This window comes from Leucopleurus acutus, assembly GCF_964270905.1.
Source record: "Leucopleurus acutus genome assembly, chromosome: 18".
Lineage (NCBI taxonomy): Eukaryota > Metazoa > Chordata > Mammalia > Artiodactyla > Delphinidae > Leucopleurus > Leucopleurus acutus.
In genome coordinates, this window is record NC_139160.1 from 996,349 (window position 1) to 1,019,425 (window position 23,077).

Genomic DNA, 23,077 nt, shown 5'->3' on the forward strand with positions numbered 1-23,077 from the left:
TCAGACAGCTTGAAAATAGAATTCCGTACTTTGAATTCTGAACTTTTTAACCTTTAGAAAGCCACCATCTATTATTAGAATTTTGCAATCTCTATAAACTAATAAAATATGTTGTCTTAATCCCAGGTTTTACTGAAGAATATGATTTTATAGACAAACCTATACTGTGAAATTTATTCCTGTGTTCTTTTTAAAAGTCCATTTGTAGAGAATTAAGAGAATTGATGTTTACTGTGATATATTTGTAGTAAAAGTTTATTTAGGCAGTAACGTACATTCAGAGTGTTGTGTTTTATTGAAAGAAAGTGGTAGTAAAGCAACACTGATGTTGTGTTTGAAACATGGCTGATCTGGGGACACTTCGTTTGCTACTAATGAAGTCAGGGTTTTAAACTTCCTCACCTCGTTAGAAGTCTCTGTGGTGAGTGGGGCTTCCCTAGCGGCCCAGTGGTTAGGACTCGGTGCTTTCACTGCCATGGCCCCGGGTTCGATCCCTGGACGGGGAACTGAGATGCCACAAGCCACACAGCACGGCCAAAAAAAAAAAAAAAGTCTCTGTGGTATCTATTTGGTAGTAAATAATTTTCTCTCTTTTATGGGGTCTTCAGTCTTTCTAACCATAGGTAAAGTTTTTATTTGCCATAGAATCTGCTTTCCTATGGGGATGGTAATGCAACAGCATGGCCCTAGAGTTACCTTATCATGTGTTTAAATCCTGGCTCTGTTACTTACTAGCTGTATGATCTCAGGCTTAGTACTTAACTTTCTTTCGTTTTTTTTTTTTTTGGCCACCCTGTGTGTCTTGTGGGATCTCAGTTCCCTGACCAGGGATCGAACCCGTGCCCCTTGAAGTGGAAGCATGGAATCCTAACCACTGGACCGCCAATACTTAACTTTCTAAACTTCAGTTTCCCTGTCAGTGAAATGAGATAATGATAGTACTTGTATCAAATATTCTTGTGGAGATTAAGTGACATAATTAGGGTAAAGCATTTAGCTCAAAATTAAATTACACTTATGCTAAATAAATGTTGGTTATTTTTACTATTATGAATAATTATATAATGTAGTTATTAAAAACAGTGGCACATTTATTCTTTAAGGCCCCTTATATATTTGTCTTATCTGTGACTTACTCTTAAAGTTTATAAGCACATGATGGACAATGGTAAAAGTAGGTTAAATTTTGTGTGTATTGTTAGTGGTTGAATGATTCAAAATATACTTACTTTTTTCTTTAACAGTCCAGAAGAAAAGATAAGACAATTAGAGAAGAAAGTAAATGAGTTGGTAGAAGAAAGCTGCATTGCTAACAGTTGTGGAGACTTAAAATTGGTGAGTTCATAAACTGATAAGATTCAAGATTGTGAAGTGTGTGCATATGTATCTTTATGTATGTACCTATGTAAGCACATGTATAGATAAATGCTTTCATTTTGTTGTGGACTGGCCTTAGAGTTTTCACTGAAATAATTATTTTGAGAACCTGCAGTTGTAACTCTGCTTCATAAACTCTGAAGTCAAAACAATTGGCTGATTTTGTAATTTTTCACATCGGTCATTTAAGGAGGGGAAAAAATTCCAGTGCATCGGTTGGCTAAATTTTGCAGCCTGGTGGACTGCTGAATGGGACGCACAGCCTGCTGCAGGTGGAGCCCATGGCCCACACACAGCACTAAGGGCTGTTTTCTCCTTCAAGGCTGACTGCTCTAAAGTATTTTGTCCTAAGTAAACTGCAAAATCGTGGTTTGCTTCTTGGCAATCCAACTCTGCTGCTTTTTTTTAAATTGAATCTTTTCTCTTAGTTTGCTTTGTTCACATTACTTTGGTCATCATACCACATAAATATAATTTCTGTGACTTAGTTATCAGATCAATGAATACCATTAGAAAGATTCAGTATAAGCTACTTTTTTTCTTTTTGGCGGTACATGGGCCTCTCACTGTTGTGGCCCCTCCCACTGCGGAACACAGGCCCCGGACGCGCAGGCCCGGCGGCCATGGCTCACGGGCCCAGCCGCTCCGCGGCACATGGGATCCTCCCGGACCGGGGCACGAACCCGCGTCCCCTGCATCGGCAGGTGGACTCTCAACCAGTGCGCCACCAGGGAAGCCCCAGTATAAGCTACTTTTATTGCTCACAGAACCTGTGCTTTTTTATCTAGTTCTAAAAAAAAAATTCCATGTTTAATTAATGTGACTGGTCAGTCTCTCAGTGGAAATCTTGGCATCCTGAGTAAGATCTGAGTGAAACTAAGGATCTGTTGTCGTATTGGGTAGCAGTTATCCATGATCCATGATCCAATACTTGTCTGTATTTTGAGCATCTGAGAAACCAAACAAATCCACCTGAATTCTTACCTCATGAGATTGAATTAAAACACCAGAGATTCAGGAGTTGGGAGGAAAAAGGAAGTAGATAGACATGGTCAGACCGAAAGGGGGTGGGAGGTGAGGTGGTGGAGAACCTCGGCGTGGGGCAGGTGTGCTCCAGGTCTTCACCCCCACGCTTCCTCTTTTTTCCCAGAGAAGACACTCGGCCTTTCCATGCGGGAGGAAGAGCTCCCGTTTAAACAATAGAAGGGGAGTTTATGGTAGGAGCACACGGGGCATCAGGGAACCCAGGGGTAAATGGCAGCCACCCCTGCTTCCCGCAGACACTTCCCGAATGCACCAGATTCCGTGTGAGTGCTCAGAGGAGTTTACACAGTATACATTTGATTTCAGGCCTTAGAAAAGGCAAAAGATGCAGGAAGAAAAGAGAGAGTCCTGGTGAGACAACGAGAACAAGTTACAAGTCCAGAAAACATCAACTTGGATTTAACTTACTCAGTAAGTATGAAGTACCTGTTGAGTACAGTTACCTTGGCGAGAATTTATAGATTCCAGAACTCCTTTTTCTTTTTTGTTTCTTGTTTTCTCTTGTTCTTTAAGCCTTATTGGACTTAAGGTGCCCAGAATTAGATTAATAATACTCTTTAGTTCATGGGACCACTCTTATCTTTGGTATGTACAGTGATCTTCTTTAGTTAGTTAATTAGTCATTTTTAATAATGTAGTAAATACTTGTAAACCTACCAGCCAAGGACTCGTGAAGATTGCTAATATTTGGGTTCTATTCAGTGTGGATACTTTAACGAGATTCATTTTGTTTTGTTTTGAGGTGTAATTGGGATACAGTGTTCTGTTAGTTTCAGGTATACAACACGATGACTTAATATTTGTATATATTATGAAATGACCACCACAATAAATCCAGTTAACATCCGTCATCAAACATAGAGAGATAATGGGGTTCTAATTTATTTATTTATTTATTTATTTTTGGCTGCGTTGGGTCTTTGTTGCTGCGCGCGGGCTTTCTCTAGTTGCCGCGAATGGGGGCTACTCTTGGTTGCGGAGCACGGGCTCTAGGCACACGGGCTTCAGTAGTTGTGGCGTGTAGGCTTCAGTAGTTGTGGCTCGTGGGCTCTAGAGCTCAAGCTCAGTAGTTGTGGCTCACGGGCTTAGTTGCTCTGTGGCATGTGGGATCCTCCCGGACCAGAGCTCGAACCCATGCACTGTCAGGCAGATTCTTAACCATTGTGCCACCAGGGAGGTCCCGAAAACGAGATTCTAATGTGGACTTTTTGGTCTGTGATTTTAGAGAACTTCAAACTAGGTGAATAAGATAATGTTCTGTGAGGAGAGTAGGGGGAAAAAACCAGCTAATTACTAGCAAAATTTATTCAATTCTGAAAAGACACTTCTTTAATATTTATACTGCTGTTTCAAAGAGTATGTTTTCAGTAGGAAAAGTCTTCATATGCTAAACAAGTGGAAAAAAGGACATTAGAACTTAGAAGAATTTTTTTTTTTTTTTTGTGGTACGCGGGCCTCTCACTGTTGTGGCCTCTCCCATTGTGGAGCAAAGCTCCAGATGCGCAGGCTCAGCGGCCATGGCTCACGGGCCCAGCCGCTCCGCGGCATGTGGGATCTTCCCGAACCAGGGCACGAACCCGTGTCCCCTGCATCGGCAGGCAGACTCTCAACCACTGCGCCACTAGGGAAGCCTAAGAAGAATTTTTATATGTTTACTATTTATAGCTAATTTTTTTTATAGCTAATATTTTTAAATTCCATGGAGTCTTTAGATTTGGGAATAATTTGTGATGATTATTTTTTTTCCTTTAGGAACATAATTTACTATAACTTAATGATTTAAATTATAAATTTGCATGTAGAGCAGCAATACTGTACAAATTAAGGTTTAAGGTATTCCACATGATGTTTAATTTATATTTACAAAGAGAGTTTGGTCCATTCTCTTCCTTATTCCTTTTATTACCAGCTATAGTAATAATACACATTTATTCTTTGTGGGTCTTCCTGAGATTAAAAGATAGCAAATCCATTAATTAGAAAGAATACATGGAAAATTAGGTGAAATTTAGAGGAAAGCTCCACCTGTCTTTTTTTTATAAATTTATTTAATTTTTTATTTTTGGCTGCATTGGGTCTTTGTTGCTGCACGTGGGCTTTCTCTAGTTTCGGTGAGCAGGGGCTACTCTTTGTTGCAGTGCGCAGGCTTCTCATTGTGGTGGCTTCTCTTGTTGCGGAGCACAGGCTCTAGGTGCGCGGGCTTCAGTAGTTGCGGCACACGGGCTCAGTAGTTGTGGCTCGTGGGCTCTAGAGCGCAGGCTCAGTAGTTGTGGCGCACGGGCTTAGTTGCTCCGTGGCATGTGGGATCTTCCTGGACCAGGGCTCGAACCCGTGTCCCCTGCATTGGCAGGAGGATTCTTAACCACTGTGCCACCAGGGAATCTCCCACCTGTCTTAATGTTCTGGTTCATATTGGAATGCAAGGTGTTCTCTGTGTACTTCATTGCTTAATGGGTTGGGAATCTTGATAGAAGCATCTAACTTTGTTATAGTATTTTAATCTCTAGAAAGATTATAGGCAAGAGGGACCTAAAATGATCATTATGTGTCTCTTTGCAATATTTTTTCCTTAGGTTCTTTTCAACTTGGCCAGTCAGTATTCAGCTAATGAAATGTATCCTGAAGCACTAAACACCTATCAAGTTATAGTGAAAAATAAGATGTTTAGCAATGCAGGTAAGTGTGTATAGTCAGTTTTTCCAATAAGTATAGTTCTTTTGTACCATTAATTTACCATTTCCTCACTTTATGCTTTCTTATAATGAAATGATCTGTGCTCTGAGCAAATTCATATTTATGATAGAGATGCCCTGCTTAAAGATATGAAAATTCACACAAATACAAATGAAGAAATACAGTTGGTATAAGATACATTGCCTAACAGTAAATGAAAACAGTATTCTGTATCACAGGTAGAATGAGCCAGGGCAACCTACAGAACATGCTTTCCCTTGTATAATTATCCACAAGAGACCTTTGTTTATATTTAGCATTTATATTGTGTAATTTTTTGGTCTCAGTATTAAAGTGTATCAGAATATCATTTTCTTTAATATTTTATTAAACTATTACATCATATAGTTTAAACCGGGTAAGTGTACTCTTTTTGTTCCTGAGCTCCAGGCTTCTTCATCCTGCGCCGTGGGGTGGGCCCTGCAGAGTGGAGAAGGGTCAGGACTATGGAGAGCTGACCGTTACCTCAGACCACCAGGTCCTGGTGAAAAGAGGTGTGGGGTCACTTGAGTACGAGCTGGAAAGTCTAGACAAGCTTTCTGAGTGGACGTTGCATTTGAGCTGAGTCTCAAGTTTTGTAGAAACACTTTTTCTCACCAATTCATAAATGCTTACCTTAGAAAATGTGGGGTAAAAAGGATAAACTGTACATCTTGGAGCTCTGGGAGATGCTGGAATAACGCCCAAAAGAAGGTCTAATTTTGAATTATCTAATACTTTTTAAGTCCCATGTTTTCTTAGAAGAACAGAACTCCAGTTTTATAATGTCACTCTTGTTTTCTAGCCATGTTTCCAGGAATCCATCTGTCTTAAGTTCCAATTCCTTGCAGAAGTTTAGTGTGCACATACATGAAAATAGTATAACTGTTTTAAAGTGAGAATTTTAGTTAATGTCTGAGGCTTCATAAGTTGAGAAGACCTTCAAAAAATATAAATTGAGGTCATCTAAAATATCATAGAAAAAGTGAACAAAGTAGGATATTATATATTCATTAAATTTTTTTCAATTAGGACGGTTGAAAGTGAATATGGGAAATATTTATTTAAAGCAAAGAAATTATTCCAAAGCCATTAAATTCTACCGAATGGCCTTAGATCAAATTCCAAGTGTCCATAAAGAAATGAGGTAAGTGTGTAAAATTTAAGTGTCGTTCTTCAGAAACAAGGTCACTCTTGACGCGTTGCCAGTGGGCTGAGTGCTTTATGGTATCTGTACATGAGAGGTGTTAGATTCTTGTTGTAGCTGTAGTACTTTGGTCTGTCCCCTTGTGACTACTTGCATGCGTTTGTGTGATGGAAGTTAAAGGTTGAAGGCATAATATGTGATCGGTTGGAGTAAAACTAAGCTAATGGGCCTATATAGGGAATAACGCTGCGGGCAATTAGCGCCAGAATACAGCTTACTGCCAACACCAAATCAAACAGCGGTTCTTTAGAACATACCAGACTCCAGAATGCAAGACTGGAAATCAAGACCTCCTTACATTCTTACTACAGCTTGAGAAGGGAAGAGTGAGAGGAAGGGTTACTGTTGAATCTTAGAAGAGGGGGGAAGAGGGGGATGCTGGGATGTTTCCTGTTCTTACAGTATTTCAGGAGCAGAAACAGTAGACTACCTTATGGTCTGGTTATAACTATGGGAACATAGGAAGGTACCAGGATACTTACTGGTCATAATTTCTCCTAGGCACAGTACAAAGCCTCTGTGAAAGTTAATTTCTTTGTAAATGCCACTTTTCACAATAATTTGTTTTCGAATTATGCATGATATCTCATTATCATCAGCAAATATCTAACTTACAGAACACAATGCCCTTGAGGTACTTTTAACCCAGGTGAGGCCAAGAATTTGAGCATTTTAGAAAAAGATAATAATATTATATAGTATATGTTAAGTGCTTAACAGTCCATAATCAAGAGATAGTATAGTAATTAAGTTGAAGGAATAATTATCGAGAACAAGAAAGGTCAAGAAAGGCTCAACGAAAGGAGGTATTCTTGGATTGCTTACTGAAGTGAAGACAAGCGAAGGGGTAACATTCCCGACAAAGGGAGCACTGTGAGAAGAGTCCGGGAAATACTGTGATCTGATCAGAGAACCAGGAGTAAAAGGATTTAGTTCAAATGGGGTTATATTGAGGAGTGGTTAGAAATAAGGTGGGGTCACATTCATTAGAATGGCTATAATCAAATATGGACAATAATTAGTGTTGAGGAAGATGTAGAGAAATTGGAATCCTCATACGTTGGGGATATAAAATGGCCCAGACACTTTGGAAAATAATTAGGTTGCTTTTTTTAAAAGTTAAACACAAATTTACCATATGACCAATTCCATTCCTAGGTATATACCCAAGAGAAATGAAAACATGTGTTCTCACAAAGTATTGTACATGAATGTTTATAGCAGCATTACTCATAATAGCCAAAAAGTAGAAGCCATCCAAATGTCCATCAAGTAGTCAATGGATAAATAAAATGTGGTATAGCCATACAATAGAATACTATTCAGCAATAAAAAAGGAATGAAGTACTCTTACATGCTGTAATATGGGGGAACCTCAAAAAGGTTATGCTAATTGAATGAAGCCAGACACAAAATATCACATATTGTAACTCCATTTATGTACAATGTCTAGAAAGGCAAATCCAGAGAGCCAGAATGTAAATTAGTGTTTGCCTGGGGCTAGAGGTGGGATCGAGGAATGACTGCAGGTGGGCACAGGTTCTCTTTTTGGGGTGATGGAAATGACAAAGTAGGAATGTGGTTTTGGTTCCACAACTGTGTTAATATAGCAATAATTATTGAATCATACACTTAAAATAAGTGAATTTTATGATGTGTAAAGTAAACATCAATATAACTTTAACAAAACAAAACAAAAAAGAAGTAAAGTGGGAAAGAAAAGAAGGAAATTATTTGTGGAATGTCTTGATTGCCATACTAGGGAGTTCAGACCTTTAAAGCGAATCCATGTTTATTTTTCTCTAGGATTAAAATTATGCAGAACATTGGAGTTACATTTATTAAAACTGGGCAGTATTCAGATGCCATTAATTCATTTGAGCACATAATGAGTGTGGCACCAAACCTGAAGGCAGGCTTCAACCTAATTCTTAGTTACTTTGCTGTTGGAGATCGAGAAAAAATGAAGAAGGCATTCCAAAAGCTGATTGCTGTTCCATTAGAAACTGATGAAGATGGTAAATACATTTCACCAAATGTGAGTATGAGGAAGACTGTTACATAGCCAGCTCCTAATTACCTGTGCTTCTCTGTCTCCAGAAATGAGAAAGTTGGAGTGGATGACATTTCAGGTTTCTCCCAGCCCTGTATTAATGTGTTTTATCATTTTCATTTGTTATTTAAATTAGGTCGACACCAGGGCTATTGAAATAGGGCTAGAGATTATGGTTAAAACAGACTGCACAATTTTAGTCAAAAAAACAAAAAGGAGAATCTTAGGAAAAATTGTCATTCTTTAATGTTATTTTATATGGAGTCGTACCCTGTGCACTTGCCTGTGTTGATACATCACAATGTATAGTAATGTCAGTTTCATAAATTGAACCTAATAGGTCTTCCTGATAGGGTGTAAGGGTGTCGCAGCATAGTGGCTGGCCCCACTACTCAGTACTTAACTCTCCTTGTTCCTCTATTTTTAAAATAGCACTAATTATAACAACCTACCGTGTAGGGTTGTAAGGATTAAATGAGGTAATGCATGTGAAATGCTTAAAATAGTACCTGGAACATAGTAAGTGCTGGGTAGATGTTAACTATTATATATAACTTTCATATTGAGAAAAAGTCATATATGTTGTGAAGGAAATCATCTGTTTTCAATAGGAAGTAGCAATATGGATCATACTAAGTAATTGATGATCATTAAAGCATTTATATTTGAGTTAAGAATTTATAATATCACACATTTGTACTAACAACCACAGCTTCTGTGCACTTGGCCCTATTCTTTCCAGCCTGACCTTGTATCAGCTGCTAGAATCTATGTTAGTTTGGTGGAGAATGTGATAGGTAATCAGAAGTAAGAAGAAAAAGTTTACTTTACATAAGGGAAAATAGTTTAGAAAGATTAATATATATTCTCCATTTTATACAGCTAGCCTAGTGGTGAGGTTGATTAGAAATCTAGATCTTGATTCTTACTTCTGAATCACTCATTTTTTTCCCCCAGGATGACCCACATACTAATTTAGTGATTGAAGCTATAAAAAATGATCATCTAAGGCAAATGGAACGTGAAAGGTAATATTTTGGGCACTTCATGATTAAAACTTAATAATGTAGTCTTAACTTCTGTAAGAGTTGAATGTGCATTCGGATTATTTCTTTCAAAACTTGTTGTATTCAGTATATTTCTTGAATAGTGCTGTCGTTTCACCATTTCTATACTCCACCAGATTCTTTTTTCTCCTTCAATGTAATCTCAGTCCTCATGCTAATCCCAATTATTATTACTCAGTTACTCTTACTATTTCTCTGTAATTTGCTTTCCCTCTGCCTCTGGTGCAATATTAGAACTTTGTTCATATTACCTTTGTTCAAAAATTTATATCTCTCTGTATTTTTATCATGCCCCCCAAATAAATTTCAACTCCCAAAGACAAAATTATTTATTTCATTTCTTCCTTTCTCCGATATGGTACCTAGTCTCTGTCAAGTATGGCTTGTACCTTCTAATATTTATTGAATATGCAACAGGTATCTTAGAAGTTATATCACATCACAGAGGGCTCTTAGTTTGTTTTTTTTTAATTGTGATAAAATACGCATAACATAAAATTTATCTTAACCAAGATATGTAATTCTTCATTTCAAAGGTAGTGGTAGGTGCATTCACATTGATTTGTAGCCAGTCTCCAGAACTCTTTTTATCTTGCAAACTGCAGCTCTGTACCCACTAAACAACTCCCATCCCCCTCCCCCAGCCCCTGGCAGCCACCACTCTGCTTTCTGTCTATGAATGTGACCTGCTCTAGGGACCTCATGGAAGTGGAATCACGGTACTGTCTGTCTGTGACTCACTTTTCATCCACAGTGTAGCCGGTGACAGGATTTCCTTCCCTTTTAAGGCTGAATAATATTCCATTGTGTGGATGGAGGGCCCTTAATCTTTAGGGTTTAGTTTAACAGTAAAAATTAAACTTACACTTCTGAGTACAAATAAAAACCTCGGAAATTGTATGTACAACAAAATGAGAAGAAAGGTAGAGACAAGAGGGCAAATCATCAAGGGCCCCGGGGGCTTGAGGAACAGCATGGCAGTGACTCCCCTCACGTTGCTCAGACTTGGAGCCGAAGAAGCTGGCAGTCAGAGAGCCAGGGGCTGCATTTTTAAAAAAGGCTCTAAGAAAAGCCAGAGGACAAGGTAAGGGGTAGGCTAGCAAGACAGAAAACTTTCAGACAGATGCACAGAAAAGAGCTGTGGTCCCATCCCCACACATGCCAGCAACAGCCAACTCCCAGGGCTGTAAGGAGACACTCAGTACCCCAGCAGACCAAGTAGGGAGCAGGACTTTAACCCCCAAGGCCCTCATGGAGCCCTGCCACTCTGACTCTGTGGTGTAGTGGACAGCACGTGGGGAGCCTGGAACTCCACCCTACCCAGCAGTAACAGGGCGCTCTTGACCCTCCCTCCTGCCTGTTGTCAGAGGGGCAGTGGGGAATCAGGGCCTCAGTCATCACTCAGCCGTAACAAGACCACCCCACCATGGTGTCAGTAGGGACCGGGGGACGCAGGGACTCCCATCCCACCCAGCAGGAGCAAGGACCTCCTCCCACGTAGGTGTCAAAGCAGGCTGTGCTGGGAATATGGGCTTCTCTCCTTATCTGGCTTGTGATGCGGTGGTGTCTCTTCTTTCCCTGCTGCAGTGGTGTCAGGAAAGACAGCTAAAACAGAAGATTTAAATAAAATTCAGTCTTTTTTTTTCTACGTCACTTTTCTTTTTTTCACAATAAAATACAAAAGCATTCAGCTCTTTAAAGTACATCACTTGGGGCTTCCCTGGTGACGCAACGGTTAAGAATCCACCTGCCAATGCAGGGGACACGGGTTCGAGCTCTGGTCCGGGAAGATCCCACATGCCGCGGAGCAACTAAGCCCGTGCACCACAACTACTGAGCCTGCACTCTAGAGCACACGAGCCACAATTACTGAGCCCACGTGTGCCACAGCTACTGAAGCTCGTGCACCTGGAGCCTGTGCTCCGCCACAAGAGAAGCCACCGCAGTGAGAAGCCTGCACACCACAACTAAGAGTAGCCCCCGCTCGCCACAACTAGAGAAAGCCCACATGCACGCGCAGCAACGAAGACCCAATGCAGCCAAAAATAAAATAAATCATTTTTAAAAATAAATAACAAAATAAAAATACATCACTTGCCCAAATCTTCAGAATCAGGGTGAAAGTAGTATTGAAGAGCCTGAATGAACATTATTTTATTTTTACTTTTTTATTGAAATGTAGTTGATTTACTATATATATATATATTTATTTTAGATTCTTTTCCATAGGTTATTACAAGATACTGAGTATAGTTCTCTGTGCTATGCAGTAGGTTCTTGTTGGTGCGCGGGCTTCTCATTGGTGATTGCTTCTCTTGTTGTGGAGCACGGGCTCTAGGCACGTGGGCTTCAGTAGTTGTGGCATGCGGGCTCAGTAGTTGTGGCTCGCGGGCTCTAGAGCCCAGACTCAGTAGTTGTGGCGCACGGGCTTAGTTGATCCACGGCATGTGGGATCTTCCCGGACTGGGGATTGAACCGGTGTCCCCTGCATTGGCAGGTGGATTCTTAACTGCTGTACCACCAGGGAAGTCCCGGTTATCTATTTTATATATAGTATTGTGTATATTTTAATCCCAAACTCCTAGTTTATCACCCCCTCTTCCCCTTTGGTAACCATAAGTTTATTTTCTATGCCTGTGAGTCTGTTTCTGTTTTGTAAGTAAGTTCATTTGTATCATTTTTTTAGATTCCATGTAGAAGTAATATTGTATGATATTTGTCTTTGTCTGACTTCACTTAGTATGATCATCTCTAGGTCCACCCATGTTGCTGCAAATGGCATTATTTCATTCTTTTTTATGGCTGAGTAATATTCCATTGTGTATATATACCACATCTTCTAAAATTCAGTCTCATAATGTAAAAATGTCCAAGCTTCTTTTTGGCTGTGCCGTGGCTTGCGGGGGGTCTCAATTCCCTGACCAGGGATTGAACCTGGGCCACGGCAGTGAAAGCCTGGAATCCTAACCACTGGACCACCAGGGAATGTCCAAGTTTTGATCAAAAATCACTCGTCATACCAAGAACCAGGAATATCTCAAACAGTGAAAAAAGATAATCCATAGATGCCAACACTGAGATGACAGAGATGTTAGAATTATCTGACAAATTTTAAAGCAATCATGATAAAAATGCTTCAACAAGCAATTATGAACACACTTAAAACAAATGACAGAATAGCCTCAGAAAAGAAATAGAGTCTCAGCAAAGAAACGATATAAAGAAAAACCAAATGGAAATTTTAGAACCGAAGAATATAACAGCTGAAATGGAAAGCTCAGTGGAGGGACTCAACAGGAGAATGAAGGGGAGCCAGGAGAGATTTGGTGACTGGAAGAGAAAATGGAAATTATCCAATCTGAACAAATAGAGAAAATAGACCAAAAACCAAAACAACCAGAGCCTCAGGGATCTCTGGGACTATTACAGAAGAACCAACATTTGTGTCATCAGATCTGGGAAGGAGAGATGAAGGGGATTAGGCTAAAGAAATAATAGCTGATAACTCCCTAAATTTGGCAAGGAAAATAAACTTACAGTACAAGGAGCTGAAGAAATCCCAAGGAGGATAAACCCAAGAAAATCCATGTCATGATATATCATGATTAAACTTCTGAAAATTAAAAACACGAAGTCTTTTTTTCTTAAAATATTTATTTTATTTATTTGGCTGTGCCAGGACTTAGTTGTGGCATGCAGAATCTTCTATCTTCTTTGAGGCTCGCCAGCTCCTTAGTTGTGGCATGTGAACTCTCAGTTGCGGCATGTGGGATCTAGTTCCCTGACCAGGGATTGAACCCAGGCCCCCTGCCTTGGGAGTGTGGAGTCTCAAACTCTGGGCCAAAAGGGAAGTCCCTAAAATCACAAAGTCTTGTAAGGAGGCAGAGAAAACAACCCATAAGGGAAAAGCAATTAGAATGACAATGGGAAAGTCTTAAATCGATAACCCAAGCTCCCAGCTTAAGAACCTAGAAAAAGTATAAAATAATTAAGCTGTAAGGATGTATTGTATAGCACAGGGAATATAGCCAATATTTTGTAACTATAAATGGAATATAACCTTTAAAAATTGTGAATCACTATGTTGTACACCTGAAACTTGTAAGTTTCAGGGATTTTATATATATAAATATTTTTCAAGTATTATATATTTTATATATATATAATGTACATCAACTATACCTCAGTTAAAAAATAAAGAACCTAGAAAAAGAAGAGCAAAGTCAACCCAAAAGAAGCAGAAGGAAAGAAATAATAAAAGAACAGAAATCATGGCACTGAAGAGAGAAACAATACAGAACATCAGTGAAACAGCTGATTCTTTGAATAGATCAGTAAAGTTAACAAACTTCTAACAAGACTGATGAAGGTAAGAGAGAAGACCCAAAATACTAGTATTAGGAACAAAATAGTAGCTATCACTACAGACCCTGCAGACATCAGAAAGCTATTAAGGAAATACTACAGACAACCCTGTACACATAAATTTGAAACTTAGACAAAATGGGCCACTTTCTTAAACACAAACTACCACAACTCAGTTAATATGAAATAGATCGTTTGAATAGCCCTTTGAATGTTAAGGAAATTGAATTTATAAGGCAAATCTCCAGGGCTGTATGGTTTTAGTAGAGAATTCTAGAAAATGTTTAAAGAAAGAATAAACATCATTTCTATACAGTCTCTTCCAGAAAATAGTTCATTTTATGAACTAGTATTACTCTGATACCAAAATAAAACAGAAGAGACAGAAAACTACAGAAAAATATCTTATGACTATAGATTAAAAGTTCTCAAGAAAATATTAGCAAACCAACACAATAGGAAAAGAATTATGTACCATGACTAATTTGGATTTATCCCAAGGCTACAAGAATGGTTTACCATCTAAAATTCAATTAATATGATACAGGATATCAGTAGAACAAAGGACAAAAGCCACGTGATCATCTCAGTAAACCAAAAAAAAAAAAAAAAACGGAAAACGGGGGGAACAAAATCCAAAATCCATATTGGATTTTGTTTAACAAACGAACAAAAAAAACTTCAGCAAAAGCTAGGAGCAGAAAGGAGGTTGCTCCATCTGATAAAGGACATCTATGAAAAACCCACAGTTTCACATCATAATACTTAATGGTGAAAAACAGAAAGAAAAGTAAAAGACTTACTTATCCAGATTGGAGAGAAGTAAAACTTATCTCTGTTTGAAGATCACATGATCTTGTATATAGAAGGTCCTAAGGAATGCACTAAAAAAATTTACCACTGATAAACGAGTTCAGCAAGGTTCCAGAGTAAAAGATAAACATGCAGGAATCAACAGAATACTACAGAAGTGTGGTACACAGTGCTAGTGAGCTATCTGAAAATGAAATCAACAATTACATTTAACAGCAAAGAAAATAATTAGGAATAAATTTAACAAATGAAATGCAAAACTTGTACTCTGAGAACTGTAAAACATCATTGGAAGAAATGCTAAATAAGTGGAAAGAGATCACATGTTTACGGATAGGCACTTAGTATTGCTAAGATGGCCGTGCCCCCCAGATTACAGATTCAGTGTAATCCCTATCAGAATCCCAGTAGTGTTTTTGCAGAAAGTGACAAGGTGATCCTAAACTTCATATGGAAATGTAAGGAGTCCAGAACAGCCGAAACAGTGTTGAGAAAGAATAGAAGAGTTCGAGGACTCAAGCTACAAGGCAACACTAATTAAGACAGTGTGATAATACTTTATGTTAGAAGCATAAAGACATACATAAAAGGCAATGGGATGGAATTGAGAGTCCAGAAATAAACTCTTCCGTTTATAGTCAATAAAACTGTCAGGACAATTCCATGGGGAAAGGATAGTCTTTTTAGCAAATGGTGCTGGAACAATTGAATATGCTCATGCAAAACAATGAAGTTGGACTTCTCTCTCACACCATACAGAAAAATTACTTCAAAATGGATCATAGGGCTTCCCTGGTGGCGCAGTGGTTGGGAGTCCGCCTGCCGATGCAGGGGACGTGGGTTCGTGCCCCGGTCCGGGAAGATCCCACATGCCGCGGAGCGGCTGGGGCCGTGAGCCATGGCCGCTGAGCCTGCGCGTCCGGACCCTGTGCTCCGCAATGGGAGAGGCCACGACAGTGAGGGGCCCGCGTACCGCAAAAAAAAAAAAAAAAAAGAAAAAGAAAAAAAAAAGAAAAAAAAAAAAAGAATCATAGACCTAGAAGTAAGAACTAGAATTACAAAATTCTTAGGAAAAAAACATAGAAGTAAATATTATTGACCTGTGTTAGGCGGTGGTTTCTTAGGTATGAAAAAAATAGGTAAATTGGACTTCATCAAAATTAAAGACTTTCATTCCTCAAAGTACACCATCAAGAATGTGAAAACAGGGCTTCCCTGGTGGCACAGTGGTTTGGAGTCCGCCTGCCGATGCAGGGGACACGGGTTTGTGCCCCGGTCTGGGAGGATCCCACATGCTGCGGAGCGGCTGGGTCCGTGAGCCATGGCCGCTGAGCCTGCGCGTCCAGAGCCTGTGCTCCGCGGCAGGAGAGGCCACAGCAGTGAGAGGCCTGCGTACCACCAAAAAAAAAAAAAAAAAAAGAAGAATGTGGAAACAACCTAATGAATGGGAGAAAATATTTGCAAGCCATGTATCCAAGAAGGGACCTGCTTCTACAGTAGGTAGAAGAACTCTTCCAACTCAATAATAAAAATGCCAAAACCTAATTAAAAATATACAAAGGATATGAATAGACATTTTTTCAAAACATATTGAAATGGCAATAAGCACATGAAAAGATGCTTAACTTCAGTATTCACTAGGGACATGCAACTCAAAACCGCAGTGAGGTAGCACTTCACACCCACTAGTGTGACTGAATCAAAAAGACAGATAATAAGTGTTGATGCAGATGTGGAGAAGTTGAAACCTTGTATGCTGATGGTGGGAATGTAAACTGGTACAGCCACTCTGGGAAAGTCTGGAAGTTCTTCTTAGACAACGTATGACTCAGCAATTTGTCTCCTAGATACATACCCAAAAGAAATTAGAGCATACATCCACATAATAGCATAATAAGTTATACAGGAATATTCATAGCATTATTCGTATCCAGAAAGTGGAAACAACCCAAATGTCCACAACTGATGAATGGGTAAAAAATATATGCTCCATCCATGCAATGGAATATTATTTAGCCCTAAAATGAATGAAATATTGACATATGCTACAGTACACATGAACCTTGAGGACATTATGATAAAGTGAAAGAAGGCAGTCACAAAAGACCACATATTCTATGATTCCATTTATAAAATGAAAGGTGAAGATTAGGCAAATCTATAGAGACGTGTAGTAGTTCAGTTTTAGTATTTACCACTGTAGTGGCAGTTTTCACCCTTTCATTTCCACAGACAGTGCAGATTATGCAGCTTCAGTTGCGGAGTCCTGTGTATCTCTCTCTCCTTCCTTCTTTCTCCCTCCCTTCCCCCACTTTCTTTCTTTCCCTCTTTCCTCAGAATGGATCACAGACCAAGAACTGCTGACCCCAAGGGCAGTCATGGCTTGCTGATCGCATTTCCCAGTCGTGGTTTTCAACCTGATTTGTAAACAGATTGCTAGCATAGCTGCCCAGACAATGTTTACACTTACATTTTAAGAAATAAATCGAAACTCTTTTTATACCATATTTCTAAATATTTTTTGTTTGTTTGATATAGGAAAGCCATGGCAGAAAAATACATCATGACAGCTGCAAAACTCATTGCTCCTGTAATTGAAACATCTTTTGCTGTAGGTTATGATTGGTAAGAGAGAAATTCAGTATAACTGGATGGACATGATGTTTTCTAGTTTATACTTTTATTGATTTAAAATTTTGTTATTAGAAAAGGAAATAATTGCAAATATTGATTTCTACTTATCAAGCAAATACTATTATATGGTAAGATTAGTATAGGCCACTCTAAAAGTTCTAACATATTTTTCTTATTGTTCATGTCATTTTGTAAATTACGTACTAAGGCAAGTGTGCTACATTTGATATGTGGGTACATAATTGCTTTCATTGTATAAATTCCAGCCTGTGCCCTCTTCCTTTTTACTTTATCTTTTCTCATTATGTCCTTTTTCTACCTTAAATTTGTCAGTACTACTAAACTTTTTATCCTGAGCAATACCTCTCACACCTAAAAAGGCTATTGTCTGTGGATATATTTCCCAGATAGGAGTGAAGGGTTTTTAGAGCTGGAAAAATCTTAGGTCATTTTTTGGATGAGTAGTTGAATTTGTTTCTTCCACCCGGTACGAGAATCCTCTTTATAGCATCCCATGTAGGTGCCATCTATCCTCTGCTTGGATTCTTATGGTGTTCAAATCATTTGCTTTATTTCTGAACATCTCTAAGGGTTAGGAAATTCTTCATTGTATTGAATCCAATGTTGCCCTTCATGAAACTCTTTTCAATGATTTTTCGAACCAGTATAGAGTGAGTCTGTGACCTCTTCTGCGTGGTACCGTACCAGAATTTTTAAAATCCAAGATACATGTACATGGTTAGAAAACCAAGTAAGTACAGAAGAGTTACAGCTCCCGTTTTCTAATTACTTTTCATGTTTCTTCTTGGTGGAAGTAACGTATGCTTTCTTTACCATATCCTCATTACGATTACGATTCTCGCCATGGAATCCATTGTCTCCCTGGTTTAGTTTGTTCTGGAGGCTTCATATTTGGCCCATGACGTTTGTTTTTCTGGTGTCTCCAGTTACCTCTCTGTCTTCTCTTGCACTCTTTGCTTCTCTTAGGTTATTTGGAGTTCTCCCTCTCGGAACTCTCCCTGCCCCAGTCTCTGTAAGCCGTTGGTTCCCTTAGGCTGGCGTTGAATGTCATCTTGGGGTTTACCTTCATTTTTTTCCCATGTTGGATCCTCTTTCTTTTTGAACATCATCTTTATTTTTTCCTTGATTTCTTCCTGAATTAACCCCCTAAGATCTGTCTGTGCATGTCTGTAAGTGTCTAATTCTGTCCTCATTCTTGATTGATCATTTATTTGATCGGGTATAATATCCTAAGTTGTAACTTGTTTTCTCTTAGAACTCAAAAAGCATTTCTTCACTGTTAACTAGCACTGTTGCTGATTAGAATTCTGATGCTAGTCTCATCCTTGCTATTTGTAGGTGACCTGCAGTTTCTTTCTGGTAATTTTTATCATTTTCTCTGTAGCTTTGTTCTGAAATTTCATAATGTGTTTAAATTTGTCTTTTTTTTTTCTATTTTCCTCTTAAGCACTCAATAGACCCCTCAATTTGCAGTCTGTTTTCTTTAATTTGAGAAAATGTTATACTATTTCTCTGCTAATTTACTTCCTTTTCCAGTTATAAATTTCTATCAATTGGATTTGGACTTCCTTGTCACTTATCTTTCTTATATTTTCCAACTCTGGTTCTGCTTTGCTTTCTGGGAGACGTCTTTGAATTTCTCATTCAACTATTCCATTTAATTGTTTTATTTTACATTTCCAAGAACACGTTCTTTTTCTCTGGCTGTTCTTTGTCGTTGTTGAGTATGAGGGGAGGTCTGCAGGTGGAGATGGCGGTCAGTGGTTCCCGCTGCCCAGCTCAGCGCTTCGCTCCCCATCCCTGGATCCCCAGCCTCACGTGGAGCAGGAAGCACCCTCCTCCGTGTCACTTTCTTACTGTAGCCTCCTTCCCTGCTTCATAAGCCAGCACGCTTTTCACGCTTCCAGGGATGGCGCTCCTCATGGGGCAGCAATGGGAAATAGTGCGTGCCTGCTGTTTGGAATCAGCGGCTCTGCCAGTTATTGCTGATAGTGAGGTTAGGGCTTTCTTCAAAGTTTTCTCTCTTTTCAGATAAACAGTTCCAGTTTTTTCATCCATTTCAGATACAGTGTGCTTTTCTAAAACGGCTGGTTTTCTACCTGACTGGTTGCTTGCCTAGTTTATAAACAAGTTCCTTAAAATGTCCCTGTATCTGTACATGTACTCCACATATGTTTTGATCAATGTATAGTACAAGTCACTCTATCCCTTTCTGTGAACACCAAATGTTGGTTGTAACCTAAGATCTCCTTGATTTGGGAGACAAGCATCTCACAGTAAATGAACTCTGTTCATCTTTAATTATACTGAATAGTAAATGTTGTTTTACTGTTACTAAATCTAACTTGAATTCTCTTAATGTTTACTAAATCATATACATTTAATTTTCTAATGTTTTTAGCTTTTTAAGAAGATGATTATAGTTTTGTCTTTGCAATCTAGTAGTTGGTATGTAAGTGAAATTTTAAGTATTTATAAAATGCCAACCAGTCTGAGTGAAATTTTCCACTAATTTAACATTTTAACTTATCAAAACTAATTACTTTTGTCATATTAGACTTTTTAAAATTTTATTTATTTTATTTTTAGCTGCGTTGGGTCTTTGTTGCTGCGCGCGGGCTTTCTCTAGTTGTGGCAAGCGGGGGCTACTCTTCATTATGATGCACAGGCTTCTCATTGCGGTGGCTTCTCTTTGTTGTGGAGCACAGGCTCTAGGCTCACAGGCTTCAGTAGTTGTGGCTCGCAGGTTCTAGAGCACAGACTCAGTAGTTGTGGCTCATGGGCTTAGTTGTTCCACGGCATGTAGGATCTTCCAGGACCAGGGCCTGCATTGTCAGGCAGATTCTTTTGCTGATTTAAAAATTCTCTCTTTGTCTTTGATTTTGGATAGTTTTATTACAACGTATCAGAGAGAAAATTGTTTTGAGTTGAACTTTTGGGGTTGTCTCTTAGTTTCATGAACTTGGATGTCCACATCTCTCCCCAGATTTGGGAAGTTCTCAGCCATTATTTCTTTTTTAAAAATTTTTATTGAATTATAGTTGACTTACAGTGTTGTATATAACAAGAAAAAAATTTATTGTTTATTGCAGGCCAGTTGGAAGTTCAGGATAAAAAGTATCTGCCTCCGAGAAATTTACAGTTTAGCTAATGTTGGTTGTCACCTAAGAGCTCCTTGATTAGCTAAGTAGACAGATAATTATATTAGCAATCACAAAGCATTGTAACTGCTATGTTATACTAATGTAACAAGTTGTGTTTTATTGTGTGCTGTGTGATTTCTTAGTCCCAATTGCTAATGCTAATGTAGCTTGTTGTCATAGTGTCATGGAAGGCTCCCCAGATTAAGTGACAGTTGGGCTGAGGCTTGAAGGATTAGTAGGAATAAAAGTGGGGGAAGGGAGGGAGGATGTTGTAAGTAGAGGGAAGAGTGTCTCAAGGGCCGAGATGTTGGCAGCCCTTCTTGTATAGATTCTTCTGGATAATTAGCCCAAAGGTTCTAAGGCATCCTGTCTGTCTAGCATGGTGGGAGCTTTGTTCCATCCTTAGAAAATTGAGAAAAAAAGTGACTCCAGTAATTTTCTGTGGGGCTTAATCCCTTTGCAGAATCCTGTTTGGGAACAGGAGGGGAAGAGCATCATGCTTTTGTCTTTGAGCCACTTGATTTGTTGACGGCAGCTCAGGGAATGAGTCAGCGTCTTAAATATTTCCCACTTTTCTGATCTTCCACATCTTTGGGTTTGTGAGCCCCTCTTCCTGGAACACCCTTCCCTTTTTGTCAAATCGAGTCATCCTTTTCCCTTAAACCGAGCTCAGACATGTCTGGAATACCTTTCCTAGTGTCTCCACCCCTCCATTCCTGTATTTCTTCACTGCAGTTCTTACACCTAACTCAGTTTACAGGTCTGCTTCCCCTCGAGGGCAAGAACTGTATTTTGTGTGTCCTGGTAGCCCTGTACCAGACGTAACGTCTCACACGTTGTAGACATCCGGTGACTGTTTGCTGCGTGCGTTGTGGAATAGACGGTTTCCCCCTTATTTTGGGGAGCCCTTCACGCTGCTTTGCTGAGAGGGTCTTCCAGGGGGGCCTGACAGGCTGGGTTTCACATCCTCTCTCACCACTCCAAGCAGAAGGACTGTTTTATAAATCAGGGTTTAAAAAATGTTCTGCTTGAAGAAAGGGATCTTTTGCTTTAATAATTTTATTTTTAAAAATTATATATTTATTTATTTGGCTGCGTCGGGTGTTAGTTGCAGCATGCGGGATTTAGTTCCCTGACCAAGGATTGAACTCCGGCCCCCTGAATTGGGAGCGTGGAGTCTTAACCACTGGTCTGCCAGGGAAGTCCCAGTATTTTTAAATTATTGGTCTAAGCCAGTGGCTTTGAAACCTCTTTGAACCAGACCCTCAGTGAGAAAACGACGCAGCACCGCCTTGCCCTTGTTATGCACAACCCTTTGATACCTTTTCTCTTCTGTTATTTGAAAGGTCATGACCCTCAATTTGAAAAGCATTAGTCTTGGTGCAGTGGGCTTTGGTAGCAATAGAAATTGGGCTCAAGTTCTTACTTGGCAGTTTTCTACTTCTGCGATTTATTTTTGTATCTATGACATGAGATAATGCCAGTCTTTCAGGGCTGTGGTGAGGACTAAATGTGTTCATGCTTACAGGAGTTGGCACATTGCCTGATGTTTAGTTAACAGTAGATGTTCTGTGTGCCCTGAGCAACGGATCCATGAAAGTCTGTTCAAGTTTGTACACAAAAAATTAAATATATTCTCAAGTTCTGTAGAATTTTTCTCACCATCAGAGCATTTAAGATGAAAAAATATATAGAAACGGTTTTGCCTGTTACAAACTGAAGTTGTTTTATTAATTTTAAAATGAGAATTTTATTTAAAATACCATAAATAATTAGACGCGGCAAGAGGCTAATGAAAAATTGGCTGGTAAAACGGGTTTGGAACTGAAGAGCTCTGTAACTTAATGCCTGTGTTGGAAGGAGTCAGGTGCTCAGTCCTACAGAACACTAGGGGCACTTTTAAACACTTTTGAAAAGTCACAGTTAAGAAAACCTAGATATATTAAAACAAAATAAAATAACCATTTTTACGCTTTACTTTATAGGTGTGTTGAAGTTGTGAAAGCTTCTCAGTACGTAGAGCTGGCAAATGATCTGGAAATAAACAAAGCAATTATGTACCTGAGACAAAAGGACTTTAATCAAGTAAGTTTAAAAAAATGTTTAGATGGAAGTTAATATTAACTGGTCAAAGCGATAATACCGTGAAACTCCTTTCTAGATTACTGTTACCTGTGATTATTCTGAAGTTGAATAATATTTTTATTTCTACCTTAACATAATTTCCTCTAATATAGCATGGTTTTAATTTTGACCTGTTTGTCCTGTTTCATTTTTTTTGGCCGCACGGCATGTGGGATCTTAGTTCCCTGACCAGGGATTGAAACCATGTCACCTGCAATGGAAGCGTGGAGTCCTAACCACTGGACCACCAGGGAATTCCCCTGTCCTGTTTCTTAAAATATAAACGCTTGCCATGTAAAACATGGCTGCTAAATGACTAAACCGTATTCTAGTCCAGAGGTCAGCTTTCCCCAGAGGTTTTCAAAGTGTTCCCTGAAGCTCAGAGGCTGTTCAGAGTCAGGGTTCGTACACGGGCAGTGGGGGAGGCCAGGAACCGGAGCAGCAGCCTGGTGCCTGAGCAGCTCTCCTGGCATCTGTTTTACGTGTTTGGTTTACTCATTGACGTTGCGTTGGGCAC

General features: G+C 39.2%; 1 protein-coding gene across 1 annotated transcript in view; it reads left to right on the forward strand.

Moving 5' to 3' along the window:
- The window catches only part of IFT88 (intraflagellar transport 88), a 76,456-nt gene that overhangs the window by 19,835 nt on the left and 33,544 nt on the right, over positions 1 to 23,077 (forward strand). The window contains exons 8-15 of the mRNA XM_082859729.1: positions 1,245 to 1,335; positions 2,728 to 2,832; positions 4,995 to 5,097; positions 6,166 to 6,280; positions 8,147 to 8,378; positions 9,351 to 9,421; positions 17,177 to 17,263; positions 22,422 to 22,521. Of these exons, the coding sequence (XP_082715855.1) occupies positions 1,245 to 1,335; positions 2,728 to 2,832; positions 4,995 to 5,097; positions 6,166 to 6,280; positions 8,147 to 8,378; positions 9,351 to 9,421; positions 17,177 to 17,263; positions 22,422 to 22,521 (904 nt within the window). The remainder of the gene's footprint in view (positions 1 to 1,244; positions 1,336 to 2,727; positions 2,833 to 4,994; positions 5,098 to 6,165; positions 6,281 to 8,146; positions 8,379 to 9,350; positions 9,422 to 17,176; positions 17,264 to 22,421; positions 22,522 to 23,077) is intronic.